Source organism: Pongo pygmaeus, chromosome 17 (assembly GCF_028885625.2).
Source record: "Pongo pygmaeus isolate AG05252 chromosome 17, NHGRI_mPonPyg2-v2.0_pri, whole genome shotgun sequence".
Taxonomy (NCBI): Eukaryota; Metazoa; Chordata; class Mammalia; order Primates; family Hominidae; genus Pongo; species Pongo pygmaeus.
Window position 1 is genome coordinate 56,606,851 of NC_072390.2, and position 26,146 is coordinate 56,632,996.

The 26,146-nt window shown below is 35.8% G+C and overlaps 1 protein-coding gene across 3 annotated transcripts in view; it reads left to right on the plus strand.

The window, feature by feature from the left end:
* Positions 1–25,749, plus strand: part of PIK3C3 (phosphatidylinositol 3-kinase catalytic subunit type 3) — a 127,835-nt gene extending 102,086 nt beyond the window's left edge. For all 3 annotated transcript variants that reach the window (XM_054460473.2, XM_063653610.1, XM_063653611.1), the window contains 4 exons: positions 718–886; positions 7,607–7,697; positions 10,293–10,418; positions 23,498–25,749. In XM_054460473.2, the coding sequence (XP_054316448.2) occupies positions 718–886; positions 7,607–7,697; positions 10,293–10,418; positions 23,498–23,512 (401 nt within the window). In that variant the 3' untranslated portion in view covers positions 23,513–25,749. The remainder of the gene's footprint in view (positions 1–717; positions 887–7,606; positions 7,698–10,292; positions 10,419–23,497) is intronic.
* The last annotated feature ends 397 nt before the right edge of the window (positions 25,750–26,146 follow it).

Genomic DNA, 26,146 nt, shown 5'->3' on the forward strand with positions numbered 1-26,146 from the left:
TGTGTTACAGATTAGTAAAATTTAACATTAAACTGATTGGTGATATATTATTACAACTAAATTGCTATTTACATACTATACAATGAAAACAGATTTATACTGTACATTACTCTTACATACTATACAATGAAAACAGATTTATGTGTCAGTCTTTGTTACGTATTAGTAAAATTTAACAAGATTAAAATGATAGGTGATATGTTATTGTAACTAAATTGGTATTTATGCTAAGAATATGGTTTTTAAAATTTTTCCTTTCTAAAATTTTTTTTGAGTAATAATAAATTAGCAGAAGGATTCATCTCAGGAATATTTAAAGAAATAATTTTCCACTATATGAAGGGCACTGTGCTTAAACTTTAGCACAAAAAATTTTCTACAAGATTCCACTTTCTGCTGATACCTTAAAAAGTTATCCAGGCTCTGACCATCTTTGATTCTGAAGACTTATAAATAGGATTTGACATTTTTAGATTACCATTACTTTGACATGATTTTAGGCATAGTTTCATCTGAATGAATGAGTTAAAATGAGTTAATTATGTTCCAAAGGCCACTCTCAAGCCTGCAGTTAGAAATATCGAAGAATTTAATAGGCTTCATCGTGAACTAATATTCTTTATGAAGAGACACTGTTTATACCAATTGTGTGACATATCCCCTACCCAGTTCTTTAAGATAATTCTGGAAACAAATGAGTTTCTTGTCAACATCCAGGCAAACTCTTCCACATAGACTTTGGATATATTTTGGGTCGGGATCCGAAGCCTCTTCCTCCACCAATGAAGCTGAATAAAGAAATGGTAGAAGGAATGGGGGGCACACAGAGTGAGCAGTACCAAGAGTTCCGTAAACAGTGTTACACGGCTTTCCTCCACCTGCGAAGGTAAGTTGATTTGCTTGGCACAGAGAATTTGGGTAAATTTATTTTATTTTATAGAACAAGAGAAGTTGTTTAAATGTATGCATTCTTTAGCATTGATCACTTTTTCAAAATGACAAAGGCAACAATATTTCCTATCTTACATTTAATACCAATTTTGACAAACTGTCAAATATCAAAGGAAAAAGACATATCTTGCTTTCCCATATCTTATTACTATATCCTACCAGCTAGGAAGCTGGCATCACATAAGATGAAGCAAACATGGAGGCTTCCAACTCAATGGGGTCGATGTCACTTTAATAAAGTGTACTTTGACAGTACTGAGATAGAGAAAAGGTTAAGAAACTTCATACCATTCAGATCTGCCTGAAGACAGTCCTGGAGTATTACAGTCACCTACTGGGTTCTCTTCCTTCTCCCTAGCTGACTTCCTATTTCTTTATCAAAGAATATAGGATATAACTTCTTTAGAGTGATATTAGTTCAATCATTTTTATTCTTTAGCAGCCTTAGTTTTGGGTACTCTTCAGGAATATTCAGAAGTTTGCTCAATGATTGTGGTAAATGTTAAATATTATTTTTATCTCTTTTTAACACCTCATCAGTCATTCTGCTACAAAAAATGTTTTTTCTCTGTCCTTTTTTCTTCAACACCACTAAATCTTTGCTTCCTTCTTCCTAATTTACTTAGGACTGACTATCATATGTCATCAGGAAGAAAAATAAAAGTCATGTTTGGTAAATTCAGGACATGGCTCTGATGATTATTAGTCAAAAATGACAGGATCATTTGACTCTAATGCTATTTTCAGCCCAACTATGCAAAATGAACTTTTCTTAGTCCAGCAGAAAATCCCAGTCCAGGAAACATACATACATGCTCTTCCAGGTGAAAATATAACCAATAGATAGCAAGTTGCCAGTGCACATGGGTTCTGTCTCCTTTGACTTCATAACCTTTGTGACATCAATTACTCATACAGTGTTTAGTACGTAGGCACTCATTGTATGTTTATTCATTGAGAACTCTTCGTATTTGTATGAGAACCCTCAGAATTCCTGCTTTGAGTCTAGTGTGAGGCCATGTTCCCAGTTAATGTTGATGTGTTGGTCCTAGGAGACTGGTTTTCTTATAGTAATCAGGTTTCATTTATGCAGTGACTAGTTCTTCATTGTCAACTCAGTCTTCCATGTATCACAAACCCTGTAACAGTCATTTTACAAATTGTTTTTTATCCTTCGGGTGGCAGAATGGCTCAGTTTTACCCTCCAGAAATGCTAAAAGAGTAATGAGAAAATCAGTGCTCTTTAGATTTATTTGGTGATGCAGAAGCACTTTCAGAGAGATGAGAGTGCCATTTAATATCTGCGATTTTTAATTTAAAATAGTCAAAGCCCGTAGAAAACTAGGTCGAACCATGGATATCTCAGGGAGGTGGCAGAAAAGATGGTAAGGAATGATAACTAGAGAAATGTCAAAGGTGCTCTATCTTATTGAAAGCAGAAGGAAAACAATGTGCTTTATAAACTGTCATTGGTAGTAGATTAGTAGCAATTCAATAGAATAAGAAAACAGGCAGGTTATTAATGGAGAGCCAAGGTTGACTTCCTCATTACAAAGAAAAGCCACAGAGAGATTAATCTAAATAATTTTATGCAAAGTTTTAATGAAAACTGTTTAACTTTTAAAAATTTCCTTGTACTTAATATTATCTGGACCTAAATTGTTTGATCAACTTTTTTTTTTTTTGAGACAGGTTGTCACTCTGTCGCCCAGGTTGGAGTGCAGTGGCATGACCATGGTTCACTGCAGTCTTGACTTCCCGGGCTCAGATGATCCTTCCACCTCAGCCTTGCAGGTAGCTGGAACTACGGGCATATGCCACCATGCCCAGCTAATTTTTTGTGTTTTTTTTGTAGAGACGTGGTGGGGTCTTGCTGTGTTGCCCAGGCTGGTCTTGAACTCCTGGAGTCAAGCTGTCTGCCCGCCTTGGCCTCTCAAAGTGGTGGGATTACAGACATAAACCCATCGCACCAGGCCAACATTTATTTTTTAATGTTGTATTTCAGAGTATGTTTTAGTTGGTTGAAAAAATGCCTTCAGGATATAAGAATTAACCTGATAGTTGTTTGGAGCTAAGGTTATCGGCACTTTTATTAGGCTTTATAGGTATGATCAGCCCTGTTATTTTATAGTTTTTCTTGATAATTGATCAGTTTCTTCACAAAGAATCCACTGAATAACATTGTACCACATAAGCAGAGTAGTCCATTTGAACTTAGTTATAAATGGTTACAAAACACATTATCATCTCTTATTAATCAGTACATATTAAGTCTTTCTCCCAACCCACACTTATGCCAAACACCATTCTTAGACACTGATGTTACAAAGATGTTCTTTCTACATTTTTTGGTGAAAATTTTCAATAGTGAAATAAGGAATACATTTAACCAGCTGGGCACGGTGACTCACTCCTGTAATCCAAGCACTTTGGGAGGCTGAGGTGGGTGGATCACCTGAGGCCAGGAGTTTGAGACCAGCCTGACCAACATGGTGAAACCCTGTCTCTACTAAAAAAGAAAATACAAAAATTAGCCAGGTGTGATGGTGCACGCTTGTAATCTCAGCTACTAGGGAGGCTGAGGTAGGAGAGTCGCTTGAACCCGAGAGACAGAGGTTGCAGTGAGCCAAAATCACACCACTGAACTCCAGCCTAGGCGATAGAGCAAGACTCTCTCAAAAAAAGAAAAAAAATTAAAAAAAAAAGAAATGCATTTAACTGTATCAAGTAAGGTTCTCATATTGTCTCAGAGATGTTTGCCTAGTCACCAAACATCGGTGAATTTATTGGTCACATACATCATTAACTACATTGCTTCCTCTCTTTGAAGTAGTACACTTATTAAATAACACTTTCACAGGAACTCTGATTTTGCTGTCATGCAAAATAGAATGTAGAGGAAATAGACCTTTGAAATACTATAAGAACCTCAGTGTAGTTAATGGATTTCTATTTTCAGTAATGAAGGTTTTTCCTGAAAAATTTAAACTATCTTTGTATGACTAGAGCGTAGCACGATAGTTGGCATGAATGTGGGTAAGAAAAAGAGTGCAGTTTCCTTGAACGTTACATGCAACCTGCTTCTTTCTAAAAACCCTAATTGTATCACATTCCATCTTGCAATCTTTGCTAGAATAGATTTTGCACGCTTTCCCGCCCTATTATTATTATTATTTTTTTTTATCTTACCCTTAGGTTGTCTAATACTGGTTTGTTGGCCGGGCGGGGTGGCTCATGCCTGTAATCCCAGCACTTTGGGAGGTCGAGGCAGGCAGATCACTTGAGGTCAGGAGTTCGAGACCAGCTTGGCCAACATGGTGAAACCCTGTCTTTACTAAAAATACAAAAATTAGCCTGGCGTAGTGGCACTGCCTGTAGTCCCAGTTACTTGGGAGGCTGAGGCAAGAGACTCACTTGAACCTGGGAGGTGGAGGTTGCAGTGACCCGAGATCGTGCACTGCACTCTAGTCTGGGTGACAGAACAAGACTCCATCTAAAAAAAAAAAAATCAAGTGGCCTTTAAATTTGTGTTTCTGAGTAGGACATTAAATGACTGCCCTATTAAGTAAACACTTGCTATTTTGGTTCACTTGTTGTGTCTTAAATGGAAAATTCAGGTTAATGACAACAGATGTAAAAGATTAATACCAAAGGTAGTGACAAATTATTCACAAAGTGTGTGGATATCTAACCTTTATATTTATTTCTGTTTCCTTTTGCTATAACAATAGAAGCATGGATGGTTAAATTTAAATCAGGAGGTAATCCAGAAAGCATTAGTAATTACCTTTGTTAAAAGGAACATCACGTTCTACATCCGTAAAGGCAGATTTTTGACATTGATCCTGGCTGCCCATTAGAATCACCTGGGGAGCTTGTAGGTGAGGTGGCAAGGGGAAAGTTCTGGGCTCCCTCATATTTAATTGGTCTGAGATTGGGCTCAGGCATTGATACATTTGAAAAGCTACCAAGGTGAATCTAATGGACAGCCAAGTTGGAGAACTTCTAATATATCTCTTTCAAAACTGACTTTGTATTCTTCTCCTTATGTTACCTTCTGGTAGATTTCCCCATGCCAAGATGGGAAAAAATTATGTACCTATGTAATCAACAAAACAGAGTACGAATGATGGAGAGTTAGTTGAAAGAGTATCTTTTTTTTTTTTTTTTTAATAATATGTAACAGCTGATTGTACGCTGCTGGCATCACATTCCTTGAAGCCCTGTCAAGTGAATTATCTCTATTTCCATAGAGAAGGGCTTATCTAACCTGTGGCCCCCAGGCCACATGTGGCCCAGGACAGCTTAGAATACAGCCCATCACAAATTCATAAACTTTCTTAAAACATTATGAGATTTTTTTTTTGCTATTTTTTTAAGCTCATCAGCTATCATTAGTGTTAGTGTATTTTATGTATAGCCCAAGACAATTCTTCTTCCATTGTGGCCCAGGGAAGCCAAATATTGGAAACCTCTGATGTAGAACCTTCATTATCATTATAAAGGGTTTCATTCTGGACATTTATTTTTGCCCACACCTCACCCCCTTTACCATTTTCATCCAGTCCTGTGATTTTACATATGATCTTAGTGCTGATGACTTTAAACTAATATCACTAGCCTTCGTATCTCCTCTGAGATATACCTGACATCTCTACTAAAAATCTAGTAGGCACCTCAAACTCTACATGTCTAAAACGAAATTCTTGAATCCCTGCCTAAAATCCTGTTCCTCTTCCATTTAGCCTCTCTTATCTTGGTGAATAACACTAGTGTCCCATTAGGCTAAATCCTTTGTGTCTTTCAGTTTCTCTATCCTCTCACCCCTACCTCCATTGAAACCATCAACAAGAATCATCTATTTCATCTCCAAAATATAGCCTCATAACCCCCATGTTGGTTCCTGTCCACCTGGAAGTCTATGACATAGTTTCTCTACTTCAATTCTTACTCCCTTCAAGATGGCCAGTGTGAACTGTTAAAAATGCCTATCAACGTGTGTTACTACTCCACTCCTTAGACTTAGTTGCTTCTCAGTGCATTTCAAATAAAACTATACCCCCTTAAGATGCCTCTTTCTTTCTGACCCATTTTCCTGTTGTTGTTTTTTTCTCTTTTAAATCTTTTAATCAAGCAGACATAAAATTATCATGTTTATCAATTCATTATATTAGTTTACACCCTCCTCCAGAATGTAAACTTCATGAATGTGAGGACCTTGTTTGTTCAGTTCACCACTGTCTGTATCCCTAGTGCCTACAACAGTGGATATAGTGAGTACTAAGTAAATGTTTGTTGGTTGAATGAATAAAATGATTACATGAGTAGGAATGGAATAACATCTGTGGTATGCATTTATCAATTCCCACAAAGAAATTAGTAACTTAAAGCTAGGTTAAAGCTGTTTAGCTGTTATCATAACTTTTTGTTCCGAAGAGTTTAAGTGGGTTAGGGCCTGATTTGATTAGACTACATATAGGTAGAAGTTTTTCATTATAGTTCCTCTTGATTTTTATTGGCAATATAAAATTCAGAAATGAGGATAAAATAGATAATTTGACTATATGGATAGTCATTTTTCTATAAAAGTTCCATTATCATTACAGTTTATTAAACATTTAAGTATTAAGTAACAGTTTGTATTTTATTATTATTATTATTATTATTATCATTATAGATAGGTAGATAGCTGGAATAAAGATCCTGCATCACCCAGATCCTGCCTCCATCCCCTAGAGAAGACACTGCAGGACACTTGGTTGACATTTTTACTGAAACAGCTAAAACCCTTCATTGCCTAAAACCAACGCTTTCCTTACATCCATCCTGAAGATCCAACCTGAATCTCTTTTTATCAGTGCTAAGGAGGGGCCACTAAGAACATAACTACCCAAAGTGGAGAGGTCCCAGTGGAGATTTATTTAAAACTTTCCCCAGAAGGCCCCACCTCTGGAAATGACCATTCAGAATAGTAACATTTGTTCTCTTTGGAGGAAGAGGAAGAGTTTGAGGATTGGTGAAGAGAAACTGTTAGTTCCTGTTGGAGGCCAGCATACTCCGAAGATATCGTTATTTAGATATCTTGACCATTTTTAATGCAGCAGAGTACTAGCAATTTTTTCTTTCTTATAGAATTACTTTTATCCAGGTCAGTCACTGTAGTTCCTGAAATGATGATTGGTGTATCTGGAAGATACTCATGAGTGATTCATGGGATGATTTTATTTCCCTTTCATTCATTTAGCCATGACACACTGAGGTCATCTTAAAGTAGCAGATTGTTATCTTCATCTAGCAAAAACAGATAAATTTTAATTGTTACAAAATGCGAATTACACATAAAGTAGATCTTCCTCAGATCCCTTCTAAAATATATATATACTTATTAAAAAACGAAAAGAATGTCATTATTAGATGATTACTCCAAAGGTCTGTCCCATGGTGTAGGATTTAGAAATGGTGTTATATGAAGTCCCCAAAATAAAATATTTGTCAAGGCTTGCATTTCATTGATAGCAACGGATGAATTTTCTGCTGGAATAATAGTAATCACTGTAGAAATCCGAGTACCACTACTTCTAAAGTATTTTTAATATGAGAAAGAAATGCAGAATTCTTAATTGTTGCTATTTTTGTCTTTTCTGCTCTTCTTTAGGTATTCTAATCTGATTTTGAACTTGTTTTCCTTGATGGTTGATGCAAACATTCCAGATATTGCACTTGAACCAGATAAAACTGTGAAAAAGGTAATTTTTAAGTAACATAAATGAAGAGCTCTTCTGTATAATTTTTCTATATTCCAGAATATAACAACTTCTCAAGTTTCTGCAGCCAGTTTTATCCCCTTCCTTGTTCATGCCCACAGTCACATGAATAGGTTCTCATATCTAGAGAGACAACTTGCTTGCTACTCCAGCCCTGCAGTCACAGGGAGGGGGAAGCAGCAGCCCAAAGCTTAAAGAACTGAGCAGAGTTTTCAGCTATTGTCCATCATAGGGAGGATTTATTTTAAAATTGAATTTAGCCAAGTTAACTGCCAACTACGATGAACCTTCACAAGAACACAACAGAATTCATAGTCTCTGTAACATACCATTTGGAATATCTATTATCTCTCTTTTTTTTTAAAGAACTAGATGTGTGAATAAACAGAAAATGTGACACTAAGCCAAAGAAAAAATAAAACAATCCGTAGAAACACCCTGAGATGACCCTTGACCACAGAAAAGGACTTTAAAGCAGCTGTTATAAATGTCCATGCACCTAAGGGGAAATAAATGCGTAATTACTGAACAGATAGGACTATCAATAGAGACATTAAAACTAGGAAGAAAGAACAAAATGAAAATTATGGAACTGAAATTACAGTAGCTAAAATGAAATATTAATTGGGTAGGCTTAACAGCAGATTGAGTTATGGCATTAGAAGTCAGTGAACTTAAATCAATAGAAATTATTTAATTTACTTGCACACCTTCACTGCCTGTGGAGGAACAGGAACGATGTCAATCACTGGCAATAAAAACTAAACTAGATCTTCTCATATGTCTCCATTCCTATAGAATTTCCCTGTATCCCTATAAAGGACTACCTCAATAGGTCTGTAGCTTCCAAAGATGGGGAATGTTTTTTTTAAGTTCATATTTAAACTTGTGGTTGATTTACAATAGCCTTAAGTATTAGAACAGTTAGTGTGTGTGTGTTAAGAATCTTAAGAACCTAGAGGACAGCCTAACATAAGTCAGTAAATCTGATACCAAATAACTATTTATATACAGTTAACCCTTTGGTATAAAAGAGAATATTTTCATATTTGGTAAATAACATTTTATTTTTATGCCAAGTGTATACCTTCTCTTCGTAATTCAGGCACTTATGTAAGTATGCAAGCTTTGATAAATTGGGCTAAAGTTTATTTTGATTCTCCTGCTCTGTAAATTTTTTATTTCCTTAAAAATAGTTCCAAAATTGTCAGATATTCTCTCTGTAAGTAGAAGTTAAGGAAATCAAAAGATCGAACTTAAGGAATATGTTTGTCATTATCTGGGATCCAGAAATGAGAGAGCTAGTTCATTGAGGATACAGCCTTAGATGTTCCTCCACCAAATTGTTCTTGTCTTCACTTTTTACATTTACCTCTCTTTTACCTCCCCCTATCTTGCGGCTCAAGCACTCTCAGATCACCTGGTATACCTCCAGTACAGTGAAGAGACGAGGGCACTGAGCTGGGGCTGTGGATTGTTGCACTGTTTGTCCTTTCTTCTTTGTAGCTTTCTAGTAGTGAAACCCTACTTCAAACACTAAATGTGGACCACACTTTATCCACTTGGAATCCCCATTTTCTCCTAGCCTGTCTTTGAGAAGTATATGTGGGTTATTTACAAGAGAAAGGAGTAGTCTGTAATGGTTGTGTGTGGTGGCGTGGGATTGTCTGGAAGCATGTGCCAGTTAAGGGTTCTTGAGCTGGCTTCATGAATTCTCTGTGCCTCAATTTCTGCATATTATCAATGAGATACTATCTACTGTATGTTTGCGTATCAGTCGGATGAAATGTTGCATGTGTAATACTTGGCATGGCATTTTGCACAAAGTAGTTCTTCAGTAACATTGACTTTTATGTATATATAAAATACACGCACATAAATATACATACTAGTTTTTCTAGTACTTAATGCTACTGAAAATCAACTGTAGCTTTAAATAAGACTTAAAAAATTATTTTATCTTTGGAAACTATAGACCTATTGACGTAGTTTTGTGCAGGGATATAGGGAAATTCAATAGGAAAGGAAACCTTAGAAGATCACATTTTGTTTATTTTGTCAGTGATTGACATTGTTCCTGTTCTCATATAGACACTGAAGGTATGGGAGAATATTAATATAATCTCACCTTGCTTCATCCAATTCACAAGGAATAACAGGGATAAAGTGGATTATTAATAAACATGCCACAATTTAAATCATATATAGTAACTCTAGATTTTACTATTCAAAATCTAGAGTTTACTATTCAAAAAAATAAGGCACACCTTTAGTTAAAAGAGCAGTTTTTCTGTTTTTGAGATGTAGGGCCCTAAGAAATATTTCTTATTTTCTTTTCTTTTTTCTTAAAAACTGTTTACAACCAACAAGAACGAGGTGATATACAGAGCATATAACAAAAACAGCAAACTTCCACACTCCAAAGAATGCCATTCAGAATTCTAATAAGTTACAGGTCATTTATTTGCCATGGGAATAGCTCATGTTACCTTGTAATATCTGCATCAGTTTGATTCTGTCTGTTCAAAATGTGCCCTATTTTTCTTCATTGTAAAGACTAAGAGTGTTGTCTTATAGGTTCAGGATAAATTCCGTTTAGACCTGTCAGATGAAGAGGCTGTGCATTACATGCAGAGTCTGATTGATGAGAGTGTCCATGCTCTTTTTGCTGCAGTGGTGGAACAGATTCACAAGTTTGCCCAGGTAAGTTCTCTGAGTGCAGTGCATTTTTCTCACCTTCTCCATGTACTGCCCCGTAGTCCTTGGAGAGCCATGCATTTCTCCTGCCAGTTGACATCTTTTCTGTTTTTCTCTCAAGTCTTTTTGACATCTCACCAGCCAGCTGAAGTGAATCGTGTTTCACACGTTACTAATTCCAAAACGTTTGCTTTTCTTAGTAATGACTAACTTCTGGAGCGCCAGCATAGGTATTTTTGTTCTTTGTAGTCAGTGGTGATTATACATCCTCTTGAGAATGGTTTTGGATCCAGCAGAGGCCTTGGCAATTGAAACTTGGACACTTGTTGGGTTTTGGTGAATGATGAAGTGCTGGGAAAGTTTAGAAGCTAAGAAAAGCAATCCACATCACATACCAGAAAGGTCTATCCATAGACTTACTATTAGCAGTATCCACAGATAAGTGAGGGATTACCCCTTCATGGTAAACTTCAGATTTAAAACCCATTTTAATTGTGAATTATGTAATAAGGATGACTGTGAAAATGGTTAGCAAATGGAAAAATTAGGCGCTTTTTTCTTCTGTGCCGTCACCTTCTTTCCTGTGAATTCCTTCCTTGTGTTACACATTCACTTAATGATTTTCTTAATCATCCAAGCTCAAAGCTTGTCTGCTTTGAATTTTCCCTCAGCCAGTGACCAGTATCTCACCAAGCCGTGTTTGTTTCTTTAACCTTTTTAACCCATTTTTTTTTAACTTTATGATACCTAGGTGTGTGCAGTTTCCTTATTGCCTAACAGTGAAGTCCAATCTCTGGCAACTTAAGGCCTTCTAGAATATTGTGTTCTATGCTGCTTTCCAAGCTGTTGCGTAATACTCTCTTTCTCTAAATATTTTGTTCTCTTTCATCATAGTGACAACTTTGCTGCTGTCATTTCTTCAGCCCAGAAATCAATCTTCTTAATAATGTATCTTCTGTAAACTTCTACATGCAAAAATCCAACCTGTCCTCCAAGAGCTCTTAATGCTCTTTGCTTCATCTTTCTCTAAATTTCTGTATATTTTCTACCTTTATTACGACTTGCACTTATGTTTTGCTTTCTTTTTTTCCTTCCCCCCACCCCCCACTTTTCCCACATTAGCTGATGTTTTGCTTTTTATTATGGATATTTAGATTCCCAGGGCTGGGCGCGGTGGCTCACGCCTGTAATCCCAACACTTTGGGAGGCCAAGGAGGGTGGATCACAAGATCAGGAGATCGAGACCATCCTGGCTAACACAGTGAAACCCTGTCTCTACTAAAAATACAAAAAATTAGCCAGGCGTGGTGGCGGCCACCTGTAGTCCCAGCTACTTGGGAGGCTGAGGCAGGAGAATGGCGTGAACCTGGGAGGCGGAGGTTGCAGTGGGCAACAGAGTGAGACTCTACCTCAAAAAAAAAAAAAAAAAAAAAAAAGGAGAAATAGATATTTAGATTCCCTTATAACTCCTCAAATACAGACTTCCGGAAGGCTGGGCTTTGTCTGTCAGTCACCTAGTAGTGCAATGCCTTATATACTTAAAAAATATTTAATGAACATAAAGGAATTCCTGCCTCTAGATGTTAGCTTATACTCTTTTTCTAGCTCAATAAAAAGGTGTTTTTCCCTGAACACCAGTCTTGATTTACAAGGGCCACCTCAGAATCTGCTTCATGGGTCATTAATTGTAACCAGTCATTTGTTGAGAATAAACTGTGATTCAAATAGTACGTGACTCGTCAAAGTCTACCAGCTAGCTAAAGGTGGATCTTGCTCTACATATAGCAGAGCAGAATATTTTAGAGGTATAGGGGAAAAAAGGCCAGAGAGATGTCATGACCACTTGACATCTGTGACAAACAAGGGACAAAACCAAGACTTAAACCCAAATGTTTTGACTCCCATATTTAGTATTTTTAAACCAGATCTTTTCAGTGTCTTGCTCATCACTATACTACATTAGTGTCAATCAAACTTTTCCTGGCCACGGCCCATCTCTCTGTGTGTACACCTTTTTTCTTTTTTTAAGCTCAACTAGTTACAACATGCTTAAAGTCAGAAACTCTTAACTTCTGTGTCTTTGCATTTCTGTAGCAGGGGATTTACCCATTATAGTTGGTCATTTATATTTTATCTTACTCCATCTCTATCTACAAGTGTAGAAATATCTCTCCTTTGTGGGTTTTCCTTATTCTATACTTGTAGATTCTGGTTTTTCTCCTTTATTTTCCTGGAGAATTATATAATGGAGCTAAAACTCCAAACTTGAAATTAATGCTGCTGCCCAACACTCATTTCAGTAATCTGTAGCTACACAAGCAACTCCAGACTTAGTAGCTGAAAAAGCAATAATGATTTGTTATTTCTTACTTAGGATGCTTCAGTCCGGAATTTAGCTAGAGCCCAGCTGTGAGGTTTTTTTGTTTGCTGTAACATTAACTGGCTTTACTCCTTCAGCTGTATTCGACTGATAGTTGGGTTTGTCTTGGAGGTCCAGCAAAGCTTCACTCAACAGGTCTGGCAGTTAGGTGTTCTCTGCATGGACTATCTCTCTCCACTTCCTCTGTCATCATTTCAGACTCCTGCCCAAACTGCTGCTCTACAGCATGGTGACTGATTTCCCCAAAAGGATATGAAGGCAGATGTGGCAGGCCTCTTAAAATCAGTCCCAAGAGCAGCCCAGATTCACAGAGAGAAAAAATAGATTCTGCCTCTTGACAGGAGGAGAGAGTTGCATATGCAGAAAAGAGAGGAATTAAGTAGCATTTTTGAAGATTTAACTGCCACTCAGCTAATGTGCTCCAGCTTAAAGTTGAGCCTTCAAGTTCTGTAAAATGAATTAGTGGCATGCTTTATTTTAGTGGTCTAGTTTTGAAATTCTATTGTTAATTTGCATAAGATGCCCATTTTGCTTGCTGGATCTAAAAATAGAAGGACCATTTTTCTTAATTTTCTTTATTAAAAATGGAAGAGAAAAAGAGGTTGATAAAAAGTAGTAGTTTTTAGGGGACCATAGTATTATTTAGGGGAGCTAGTAATAGAAGGACTTTGGTTTACCAAAGTCTCAGGGCCTCAGTTTTCACACCTATAAAGTGATTGACATTGAGGTTAAAACATCCATTTCTGATATAATTTTAATATAATGTCAAAGGTTAATTGCTTTACAAAGCTAATGTTGACTACTGCAAGGGTTAGTAAATGAAATCTGCCTCTCCCCTCTCCCCATCTTAGGGGTGGTTACATTGTGAAAGTTGCTGAGAGCTCTTTGAGTTATTGGCGTGTACCTGTTCTTCTATTCATAGAGAAAATATGAATGGCAAAACGAATTGGTAAAGTTGCAGTGGGCATGTTCTTAAATTAGACATTGGAAGGATCATTTTATACACATTAACAGATTATTATAATTCTTGAGAAGAAACATTAAGTCTGTTTCCTAGGTTCCTGTTTTCTAGTTCTTCATTAAAATAGTAGATACAATATAGAAATCCTGTAATTAACATTACTTTAGACTTGGTTGTTACAGGCTCTTTTGGACTAGGATAGATTGTTGATAACCTTGATAATGAAAGTTACTGCCACATGAAAATAAGAGTTAAGAACAAATATTTGAATTATTCTGACAGTCTAAGGATCACCATCTTCTTAGATTTGTAAAACTGGAGATTTATTGCAGCATGAATATGTAGATGAACTTTTTAAATATCATTTCTTAGCTCTCCAATTTACAGTGATTGACAGTGTTTGGGACAATAACAGCTTCACCATTTATTGGAATGTATTTCATGCAATGCTTCCCATTTTTAATTAAATAACCATTACTGTGATAATACAAGTATGTTTTAGTGTTATCCCTATTTTATAGATGAGAAAACTGAACCACATAAAAAGTTGTTTTCAGCCGGGCTCACTGGTTCATGCCTGTAATCTCAGCACTTTGCAAGGCCGAGGCAGGCGAATCACATGAGGTCAGGAGTTTGACACCAGCCTGACCAACATGGTGAAACCCTGTCTCTACTAAAAATACAAAAATTAGCCAGACGTGGTGGTGGGCACCTGTAATCCCAGCTGCTTGGGAGGCTGAGGCAGGAGAATCACTTGAACCCAGGAGGCAGAGGTTGCAATGAGCCAAGATCACTCCACTGCCCTCCAGCCTGGGCAACAGAGTGAGATTCTGTCTCAAAAAAAAAAAAAAAAAAATGAATAAAATAAAATAAAACTTGTTAGTTGTTCTAACTTATCAGACAGATTCAGTTCTTTTTTTACCAGAATTTCATGTTCTTTATCCTAAGGGATGAACTTGAAAATGTTCATGATATTTCTTAGATTTCCTTAAATATGTAATTTGTGCTCCAAAATAAGAGTTACCTATGGATGTTTAATTTTACTGGAACTTGTTTAGGCACTGAAGCATACATGGGATACTAAATAAGGTCTTAGCTTCATGCAAATCTTTTCAAATAACAATTATAAAAGCATAGTTGTTTCTTAATTGATCTCTGGAGTTTATTTTCTCTTTGAAACTCACATGTCTACATATATTGTCTAAGTATTGATACTAATAAATCACATAGGCATTCAAATTCAGATGACCAGCATCTATTTTTTTGTCACTTGTAGCCATCTATTATAATGATGCAATATTGTTAATCGATTTATGGTAATTTTAGTACATTCCCATTAATCATTATGGATAGTAGAACCAACTTTTTAAAAAATGGGAGTAGATTGATACATACTTACAAGAATTACAGATATTTCAGCATAAAAGAAACAACATTCAAAAAGAAGACTAAGAATTACTAGATAACAACTATTATATCCGAATGCTACAAAAGCTTGTTTTCTTTCATCATGCAATTCCTTAGGAAGGGTAGAGATTAAATACTGCAATATTTGTTGCCTAGCAACACCCACGTATTAGTGATACAAATTTTCCACTGGAAAACACTTTTATTTTGGTCATTGTCTTTGCAATTGCATCATTGTAACCCTTCTCTATGCCAAAATGATCTTTTTTGGCATCTTGTTCTGTTGCGCGCCACTGGAGTGCAGTGGTGCAATCATGGTTCACTGCAGCCTTGACCTCCTGGGCTTGAGTGATCCTCCTGCCTCAACCTCCCCAGTAGCTAGGAGTACAGGCATGCACCACCATACCCAGCTAATTTTTAATTTATTTTTTGTAGAGATGAGGTCCCACTATGTTGCCCAAGCTGTTCTCGAACCCCTGGCCTCAAGCAATCCTCCTGCCTCGGCCTTTTGAGTGCTGGGATTACAGGCACAAGCCACCGTGTCTGGCCTTGAAGTGATCTTTACAGTGCTTTCAAGTATTGTATACGTGGGAAAGATAGAGGTCATATAGTTTGGGTCATGTACAGTTGCACAGGTAGGCCTTTCACTGGTGATCCCTTATACTGCAGTCCATTTCCTGTTTCTGCTTTTCCCTGTCATCTTTCCTTTTCATTTATTGGTAGTAAAAATCTTGAGAAAGGGGTGTGGTTTCCAGTAATGTTAATACATACTAAATCTAATTAATTAAATCTTGGCAGATTAACTAGAGACAGAGGTTTTTGTTTTTCAGAATGACTGTAAAAAAATAAATAACCAGTAGATTGGGTTCTGAAGGTTCAGAAGTTCCAGCTCAAGATACTAGGGACATAGCACTGCTGTTCATTTAAAGGGAATCCTTATTTAGCACTTGCAGTGTTCAAGGAGGAAAAGCACAGGTCTAGGCAGAGAGACACCTGATTCTATAGTCACTTATTCTTAAGTTAGAGACCAGTTGCCTTTAGCTTAAGGGAATTCAACTATATATATTTAGGCGGATTTCAAAACAAAAGAAACAAAAAAAATGGAAGGAGGAAAATGGTGTGGTTATTGTGCTTGAATTTCCCCTAAAGAATACATGTCCTCTAACGAATGTGACAGTGGCTCTCTCAAAAGTGTTTCAGATATCAAGTGCCTCTCATGTATAACATGGCATCTTACTACGCTGAATGTGATCCCAAAACTGAAAATTCTGAGTGTTTGGTATCTATATCATAGTTTCTAAGTGCAAACCATTTGCTGCTTAACCAGAGTAACAGGGTTTTCTTGTGTCATTGCTCAGGGAAAAGCTTCTGATTTTGGACTTTTTAAGAGATACATGTCTCTAATGTGCTGCCTCCTCAAGGGCTTTTCTTGAGTAATTTTTTTTTTAATTTGTATTCCTGTTTTTCCTTTCTATGTTGACTTTAGCACCTAAACCCAGTGTAGAATGATTTCACTTTATTTGCTGTCCTCTTTCATCTTCCTTAAGAAGGCAACCTTCTAGGTCAGTGAGTGATTCTCTTGGTTTTCAGAATTGGGAACTAAGACCATTCAAGCCCATTTCTCCTTGTATTTCTCTAGGTAAAGTGCAAGCATTTTCTGTGTTCAGAGTATGTATAAAAACATTTACCTTAGGTTTATGTGTGTATTCACAGCACCTTTGACAGTTAAGAAATCAGTACTTGTGCTGGTGTTAACTCTTCCATTTTTTAGTTACTTGAAAGTCGCTCTTTCCTGGGTCAGTGGAATCTTGTTTTTGTTTTCGTTTTTAAGCTTTTGAATAGTAAATGTAACAATAGTAAATGTTTAGATATACTTACAACCCTAGTCTGTTAGTCTTAAATATACCATAATGTATTTTCGTTTGATGAACTTTGTTTGAAATTTGATCTTACATGATACATTAGCAAAGCTAGTTCTGTTTTAGGACCACACATAGCTAATACTCTTTTTGGAAAAGGAGAACTATCACAAACAGGAATTTTTGTTTATGTTTTTTTCTTTAATTTATTTAAAGTCCTTACTCCCAGACTTGTAGTATAATTTTGGGTCTTGATTTCAGGTGAACAGATAAGTAGAAAATAAACTATATCTTAATTATTTAATGAGAATGTACTCTCCTTTAACAAACATATAATTGGCTTTAATAATAAAAATGTTGATAAAACTCTAATTCATGAATTTATTATTTCCTGCTGTAAATATTAAGTGGCATTTAGTATTTAGTTGTGAAATCGATACATAAGTGTGTAGCTGCAAAACAGAACTAAACTATTGCAGGTTTAAAGCATTACTCGTACTCGTATGTTAAATATAAGTACAGATCTTTTTATATGTGTGTTTTGTTTTTATAGCATTACTTTATTCATACTAACTTTCCATTTTTTTTCTTTTGGTGACCCACTTTTGCCTCATATTCTCTCTTTGTACTTTTTGAAACCTCTTTTTATGTAAATTGACCACTAACACTGAGTTCCGTTTTGCAAATTGAAGCTCTTTACCCTTTCATGTTCCCTCATACATGCCAGACTAGAGAACATGGGATGCTCTCTAGTTTTAAATTGTATTTTACTTAAGTACCTACTCATACTTCCCATGAGGTTGAAAGCCGTGTAGCCTTGAGTACTCAAATAGCCATGTACAGAGGTAAAAAGTTCATATCACTCAGTATATGTAATTCATATAGTCTCTCTTTATATTTAGTTCTTCTTATTTTACCACTTTAAACAAGTGTGACTCTTTTTATAACTAAAATTTGTTTGGAACATCAGGTTTTATCCTACTTTATAGATGCAAAATTGTGACCTAAAAAGGAGAAAAATCATCATTTCTGAGTTTCCGTTTTTAGGGACCTCATTTTATCATTAGGAATGAAGAATAACAGTGTAAAATATTTCAGTGAACAAAACAAAAAGTATTGATTTGGGGGTCAAATAGAAATCCTTTTAATCTAAAACAAATTATTTTTAATTTAGTAATTAATTTTCTAAAGAATGAGATGATTCCCTTACCAGTGGCTTAAGTAAATAATGTAACACCAATATGTCACACACAGCCTTTTTTCATTCTGTCTCCCAGATCTAATTTATTTGAATTTTTCCTGGCAGAAATAACAACAACAGGAAAAAAAATCATTAATAGCAAAGTATTGAACATTTAAATGTGCCAGGAATTATGTAAAGTTCTTTCTCTGTATCAACTCTTAATTCTTACACCTGTGAAGTAAGTGTACTACAAGTTATGTTTTACAGATGAGAAAACTAAGGTTAATAGATCACAAAGCCCAGATTCAAACTCAAAATAAAATATTTTGAGTCCCAGATCTAGTCCTATATTTATAAGTGATAATATATATAAATACATAACATACATTTTTATATATGTATTTTTATATAAATGTTTATATATAAAATATTTAGTAACTAATGTCTATTTCCAGTCATCAGCTGCATTAGCCCTTACCAAGAAAGTCAGCCAGTCCTTTGAAGCCAGACTTTGACTTCTCTGTAGCATGAAAGTCCTCTGTGGCATCTTATTCCATTAGAAGGCTGTTTCATCTACATTGAAAATCTGTTCGCTAGTGTAGTCACCTTCATCAATGATCTTAGCTAGATTGTAGATAACCCGTGTGCAGTTTCTCCATCAGCACTGGCTGCTTTACCTTGCATGTCTATCTATCTATCTATCTATCTATCTGTCTATATACACACACACACATTCATACACACACAAACACATACATACATATATCAAAGTCTTAATTTAGAGACCTGAATAGCTTTTGTTGTGAGTAGTGAGTTTTTAAAATTTTACTTGTAAATTTAAATTATCTTTTAACTTTTCTTAATCTTTCACCTACCCATCAAAGAAAAAAAGGTCAGCTGTGTAAACAGACAACTAAGTGTGATATATAAAGGAGTTGCCAGGAGCTGTTAATCCAAGATAAATAGGATAAGTGTGGGATAACATTTATTTTGCACATTGGCCAAAACTAGTCTTGAATTTCATTGACCCACCTGTGCTTTCTTGTTCCACTGCAGTCAGCATTGCTGCACAACTACCCATTAAAACCCATGATATTTGAAAAACAAAGAATACAGGCACTTGCTATATGACAAATGTTTGCAGGTTGTAAGATTAGTTAATTATTGTAATAGCAGCAGTCAGCAGAATGCCCCATAATTTTCAGCCCAAATGCCTTGCAGTTTATTTCTCATTCATACAAATTTAATTTTCTTATCTTCTCCAAAGAAGATTTTTAAACACTTGAATGTCATCCTTGATAGGGTTTGCCATGTTTGCTTCATTAACTGCTTTTAGTAAGGTTAGTTTTATACTGTTGTTTTCTTTCCCTCTGTGTTCTGTCAAACCCTTTTATAAAAATTCTTCAAATGTACAGTGGTTGAATATTTGGGGACTGTCTCTGCTATATGTTTTTTATTTTAATTTTTTTTCCTAAAGACACAGACATTTCAAAGTATTTGGGAAAAAGAATTAAAGATTTTTTGAGCTGAAGTCCAGACCACTGCAATAAATGACTTTTTTGTTTTTCCAGTGCATATGAAAGTTATGTTTACATGATACTATGCAGTAGTATTATGTCTTTAAAAACTATGTGCCTATCTTAAAAATATTGCTAAAAAATGCTTAACAATCATCTCAGCTTTCAGTGAGCTGTAATCTTTTTGCTGGTGGAGGGTCTTGCCTTGATGTTGATAGCTGCTGACTGATCAGGGTGGTGGTTGCTAAAGGTTGAGTAGCTGTAAATCTGTGAAGTTTGCCATATCAGTTGATTCTTCCTTTCACAAAAGATCTCTCTGTAGCATGTGATGCTGTTTGATAGCATTTTGCCCAGAGTAGAACTTTTTGCAGAATTGGAGTCAGCCCTTTCAAAACTTGCTCTTGCTTTATCAACTAAATTTATGGAATATTCTAAATCCTTTGTTGTCATTTCAACAATGTTCAAAGCATCTTCACCATGAATTGATTCCATCTCAAGAAACCACTTTGCTTATCCAGAAGGAGGAACTCCTCATCTGCTCAAGTTTTATCATGAGACTGCAGCAATTGAGTCACATATTCAGGCTCCACTTCTAATTCTTGTTCTCTTGCAGTTTCCACCACATCTGCAATTACTTCCTCTACTGAACTCTTGAACTCCTCAAAGTCATCCATGAAGACTGGAATCAACTTCTTCCAAACTCCTATTAATGTTGATATTTTCACCTCCTCCTATGAATCTCAAATGTTCTCAGTGGCATCTAGAATGGTGAATCCTTTCCAGTAGGTTTTCAATTTGTTTTGCTGAGATCCATCAGAGGAATTACTATCTGTGGCAACTATAACCTTATGAAATGTATTTCTTAAATAATAGGACTTGAAAGTAGAGTGACTCCATAATCCATGGGCTGTAGAATGGATGTTGAATTAGCAGGCATTAAAACAGCATTAATATTTTTGTATATTCCATCAGAGCTCTTGGATGACTGGGTACATTGTCAATGAACAATATTTTGAAAGGAATCTTTTTTTCTGAGCAGTAGGCTTCAAAAGTGGGCTTAAAATTTTCAGTAAACCATATTATAAACAAATACGATATCATCCAAGCTACTGTTTCATTTGTAGATCACAGGCAGAGTAGATTTAGCATAATTCTTAGGAGCCCTAGGATTATCAGAGTGGTAAATGAACATTGACATCAACTAAGTCACCAGCTGCATTAGCCCCTACCAAGAAATTCAGCCTGTTTTGAAGCTTTGAAGCCAGACATTGACTTCCCTGTAGCGTGAAAGTCCTATGTGGCATCTTATTCATTAGAAGGCTGTTTCATCTGCATTGAAAACCTGTTACTTAGTCACCTTCATCAGTGATCTTAGCTAAATGGTAGATAACTTGTGTGCAGTTTCTTTATCAGCACTGGCTGCTTTACCTTGCACTTCTATGTTATGGAGATAGCTTCTTTCTTTAAACCTCATCAACCAACCTCTGCTACCTTCAGACTTCTCTTCTGCAGCTTCCTCATCTTTCTCAGCCCTTATAGAATTGAAGATAGTTAAGGCCTTGCTCTGCATTAGGCTTTGGCTTATGGGGATGTTGTAGCTGGTTTGGGCTTCTATCCAGACCACAAAAACTTTCTCCATATCAGCAATAAAGCTGTTTTGCTCTCTTATCATTCGTGTATTCACTAGAGTAGCATTTTAATTTCCTTTAAGAACATTTCTTTGCATTTAAAACTTGGCTCTTTGATGCAAGAGTCTTAACCTTTGGCCTATCCGAGCTTTTGATATGCCTTTCTCACTAGGCTTAATCATTTCTAGCTTTTAATATAAAGCCAGAGATATGCGACTCTTCCCTTTCACTTGATCTCCTAGAGGCCATGATAGGGTTCTTAATTGGCCTAATTTCCATATTGTTGTGTCTTAGGAATTAGGGAGGCTTAAAGAGAAGAAGAGAGATGGGGGAATGGCCAGTTGGTGGAGTAGTCAGAACACACGTAATATTTATCAATTAAGTTTGCCATCTTATGCAGACGTGGTTCGTGGTGCCCCAAAACATTTACAAGAGTGATAACGAAGATTGCTGATCATTACTATTCCACCGTAGCAGGTGGAATAGTAATGAAAAATTTTGAAATATTATGAGAATTACCAAACTATGACACAGAGACACAAAGTGAACACAAGCTGTTGGAAAAAATGGCTCTGATAGACTTGTGCAAGCAGAGTTGCCACAGGCTTTCGATTTGTTAAAAAAAAAAAAAACAAAAGCACAACAGTATCTGTGAGGTGCAGTAAAGCTAAACACAATAAAACAAGGTATGCTGGTATATTAGAGACCTTTGGTTCCATAGCAACATTTTTGTCATACATAGAAGCATACACGTGTACATATGCAGTTTTTCATTGCTTCTAAATTACTTCCAAGTTATTTAGACTCCCTCGTATGTTAGTGTAGACCCTTTGCAGTTTGGCTTTTACCTGCACTTTCAACCCTTATCATCTTCAAAAGCCTTCAAAAAGAACCTTCTTTGTAGCTCTGTTGATTCACCCCCGCTACCTCAAGGCAATACACTTCTTCTCTTTGCATGGAATGAGTTCCCTCCTATTTCCCCAACTTTTGAGAGAGAGAGAGAGTGTGTGTGTGTGTGTGTGTGTGTCTGTGTGTGTGTGTGTGTGTGTATGATTCTGTCTATATTAATTTGGTCCTCGGGCATTTTGTCTTAATTTGAGATCTCCCACAGAATCTGAGACACTTCCTGGCACATAGTAGGCACCAAATAAGCCTATGTGGTTTTATATGAGTGCCAAGTACCATTTCTTTAGGAAGTTAATTTTTTCTGATAATTGCCTTTAGTAAAAATATTTAAATTGCTTCTTAAATTCTAAATTACATTATTTTTATTCACATGAAAAATAAATCTTGCCAATTTTTTTCTAGAGTGACACTTTAAAATGTGTCAGATCAAAAGCCATCAACATCTTGGCATTTTTCACATTTGTACATGTACACATGCATGTGCACACACACAGAGACACACTTGTCAGCAAGGTTTTTTGCCTTCACTTTTTCTCTGAGTAATAATGAAGTGAAGGTCTTAGAAACAGAATTTTATTACATGTAAACAGCATTCATAATTCCTCCAAGAGAATGCCAGTATATTTGTATCAAACAAAAAGGGCACGAGTTACGGATGACTCAGTGTATATTCAGCCAAACAAAGAAATCTTCGTTGATTTTATTCCTACTGGGGATATCTCAGTATTGAACACTGTTAATCGTGTTGGACCCAAAACAGCTCTTCACTAGGTCTCTCGACCGCTTCCTTTGATTTGATTTCCAGACCATTTCTGGAATGAGGTAGTTGCACTCTCTGGAATAAGCTACAGGTTTTCACAGCCTCTCAAAATGTGGCACCAAGAACCAAGCACACTGCTCAAAATACTACTTATCTAAATCACTTTAGAATTCAGTGGAATTTTTGCCTTGCTAGTGCTGGATGAGATGATTTTTGCTTGTCTCATGTTAATTGCATTCATCTTGAGCTTACAGTCAGCAGACACCCTCTCCTTGAATTATTTTCTCATATAAACTGATTTTTAAGTGAAGCCTCAGGAATCCTATACAATATAGTTAATTGCAATCCTCTTGGTAGCATTTAGCAAACTAATTTATGCACTTTTTATTTTATTAGTAGTCTTTTTTAAAACTATAGACTATTGTTTATCTTTGTGAATAATTAAGTAAATTATTTTCTGTTTATTTCTTTTTAATTTTTGTAGTACTGGAGAAAATGAAACTGGAATTGACCCATCAAGATGCTTGGCTCAATAAGAAAACCACGTTAGGAACAACGTGTGTACATTGGAGACTTCAGAGTAACCAGCAAGGAAGAGAAAACTTAATCTTCAAGTTACCATATTTTCCAAATATTACATGGTACCTGAGTTCTGCTTCCTTGGATGTCATTGCTTAAATATAGTCTTGAAGGGTTTGTTTCGAAATATTGTATATATTTTTTCAAATGTGTACGTTGTTAATTAAGAAATGAGAAACATTCTTATTTATGTACGTGTTAGGAGAGTTCTGGAGGAAGTAATATGTTGAAATAGTAAAACATTTTAGTTTTTGAGTTTAAAATGTTATTTTTTCCTCTTATATCTTCATATCAGGACAGCAGTAACCTGAATTTAGATTGTCACAGTTTACAAGTTTTTGTTTGTTCCTTCTTTCCTCCCTCTTCTTCCACTCACTTTTGTGTGTTGTTTGTTTTTGCCTAATTTACATGTTTAAAGTTCTACTTAAAATTTTTCTTCAAGTTTTACACGTTATGGCTCATTCTTCTGCAGTTCAAGAATTGCTTATATTTTTAGAAGATATTCATTTTCTCTTATAAATAATTGATTTTTTTGTAAACTACAGTTAATAGTTCTTCTAGCTTGTAAGTATGTAAAGTAGAATATGAAAATGTGGCTATTTAGATAACTGGCCAAAAGGTCATATGACCACCAATTTTAGTATTAAGCATAAGATATTTTTACATATTCATGTAAGACAATGTAAATTGTCTTTCTGCAATAAATTTTTTGATGCACATTTAGATTTCAAAAGCTTTTTGATGGTATAAAGGAATTGAGGAACAAAAACCTTTTTGAAATAGCTCACCTAGACCTGTTAATGTAATATATTCTTTCTGAATTAAGCAAAATAATTTTTTGTCTTTTAAGACTAGAACTAATCCCTCTAGCTTTTTTGCTGGAACTTTGGGGAAAAAGAACAAATACAAATATACAAATGATATGAACAATATGGTAATAATCTTTTGCAACTTAATATGTTACATAGTCATATGACTTGGTCTTGGAAGAAAAAGAATTGTTTTGGTGCTGAATAAATATTAGAAATCAAGTGACAGAGAAGATGAAGGTAAAATTGTGGCACAGTTTCAGAGAATGCCGTTAATGATAACGTGTATTTGTCTCTAATTCTTAGCCCTGGGCTTGCCTCTTTAGAGTGGGGTTACCAGCGAGAGGGCAAGCATGTAATTAAGAGACATTCTAGAGGCATATGGAATGTGATTTGTATAAAACATACCTGCTAATTAGAAAAATGGTAAAAATGAAAATACCTTTGTACATCATCTTAAGAGAGCTTATATATAAACTAAATGGGCAGGCTCCATCGTCTACCTTTCTTTTTTTCCTCGCATGTTTATGTCTTTTTTGTTGGTGGTCAGGCATTTTTAGCCCTCTGTATGCTCATTCTTGTAGTTCTATTTCTATTGAAACTTCCTCCAAAACTTTTCTCTGAATTACCCTTGTTGAAACTGACCTTTCTTCCTTGTGAACTCCTACACTTGCATCTCCTATTTCAGGATTTGGCATACTTTTTCTTTAATGGGCTAAGAAAGTATCTTCAGCTTTGGGGGGCATATGGTCTCAATAGCATCAACTTAACTCTGCTAACTGGAAGACAAAAGTATATCATCTTACTCGTCTTTATAAACACAGCACTCTGCATAGATAGCATGTTTATAAGGAACTCAATAAATAATTTTGACACAAACATGAAATTCTATAAGGGCAGACACTGACAACTAGTAAGGAAGTTGATCATGGGTAACTTTGTATTCAGTGCCACCTTAACAAGAATTGTAAAGAGGATAAACCTTTCCAGGATGGGTGACGCGTGTTGGGTGAGGAAGGAGCATCTCTCAGGAGGGTAAACAGTAGCTGTGGTTTTGCTGAGAGATTTTGGCTGTGAGTGACAAGCCTATATCAAAAAGAAAAGTGGCTTATCAATCTCAGTTTTTATTGCTCAAAGCAATTCTTTACCCCTATTTTTTCCAAATTCCATTGTTTTACTCTTTAGAGCTCGATCCTCAGATTGTAGTCTGCATGTTTCTTTATTATCATTGCCATGCGACTTCTTTGGTGACAAGTTCAGTAATATTTCAAGCACGATGTTTTGAGTTTGAGAAATGTATTTGTGAGGACACATCACTTTAAATAAAAAAGTGTGAGTACTATGGTCATTAAGTTATTCAGAGTGAGATTTCTGAGAGGGGAAGAGAGAATGTAGATGGCAGTTATTGAGAGTGGGGCTGTAGGAAAAAAAGAAGAAAAGTATGGTTAACATTCCCAAATAAAGGGTGATATAGCCTTGCTTTTTGCTGGGGTTAGCAAAAATCATTCTCCATATACTAGTTTTAGATGTTCCCGAGCTCATTTGTATTATCGAGTTTTCAGCTGGGTATATATTGTTATAATAGCAGTCAACATGATGTAGGGGCTCAGTATTACATGTCAGGACTATACTAATTGCTTCATATGCCTTATCTCATTATTCTATGAGATAGAATTGTCTCCTCATTTTTTAGTTGAAATAACTGAAGTTTAAAGCAATTGAATCATCTGCCCAAGGATAAGCTG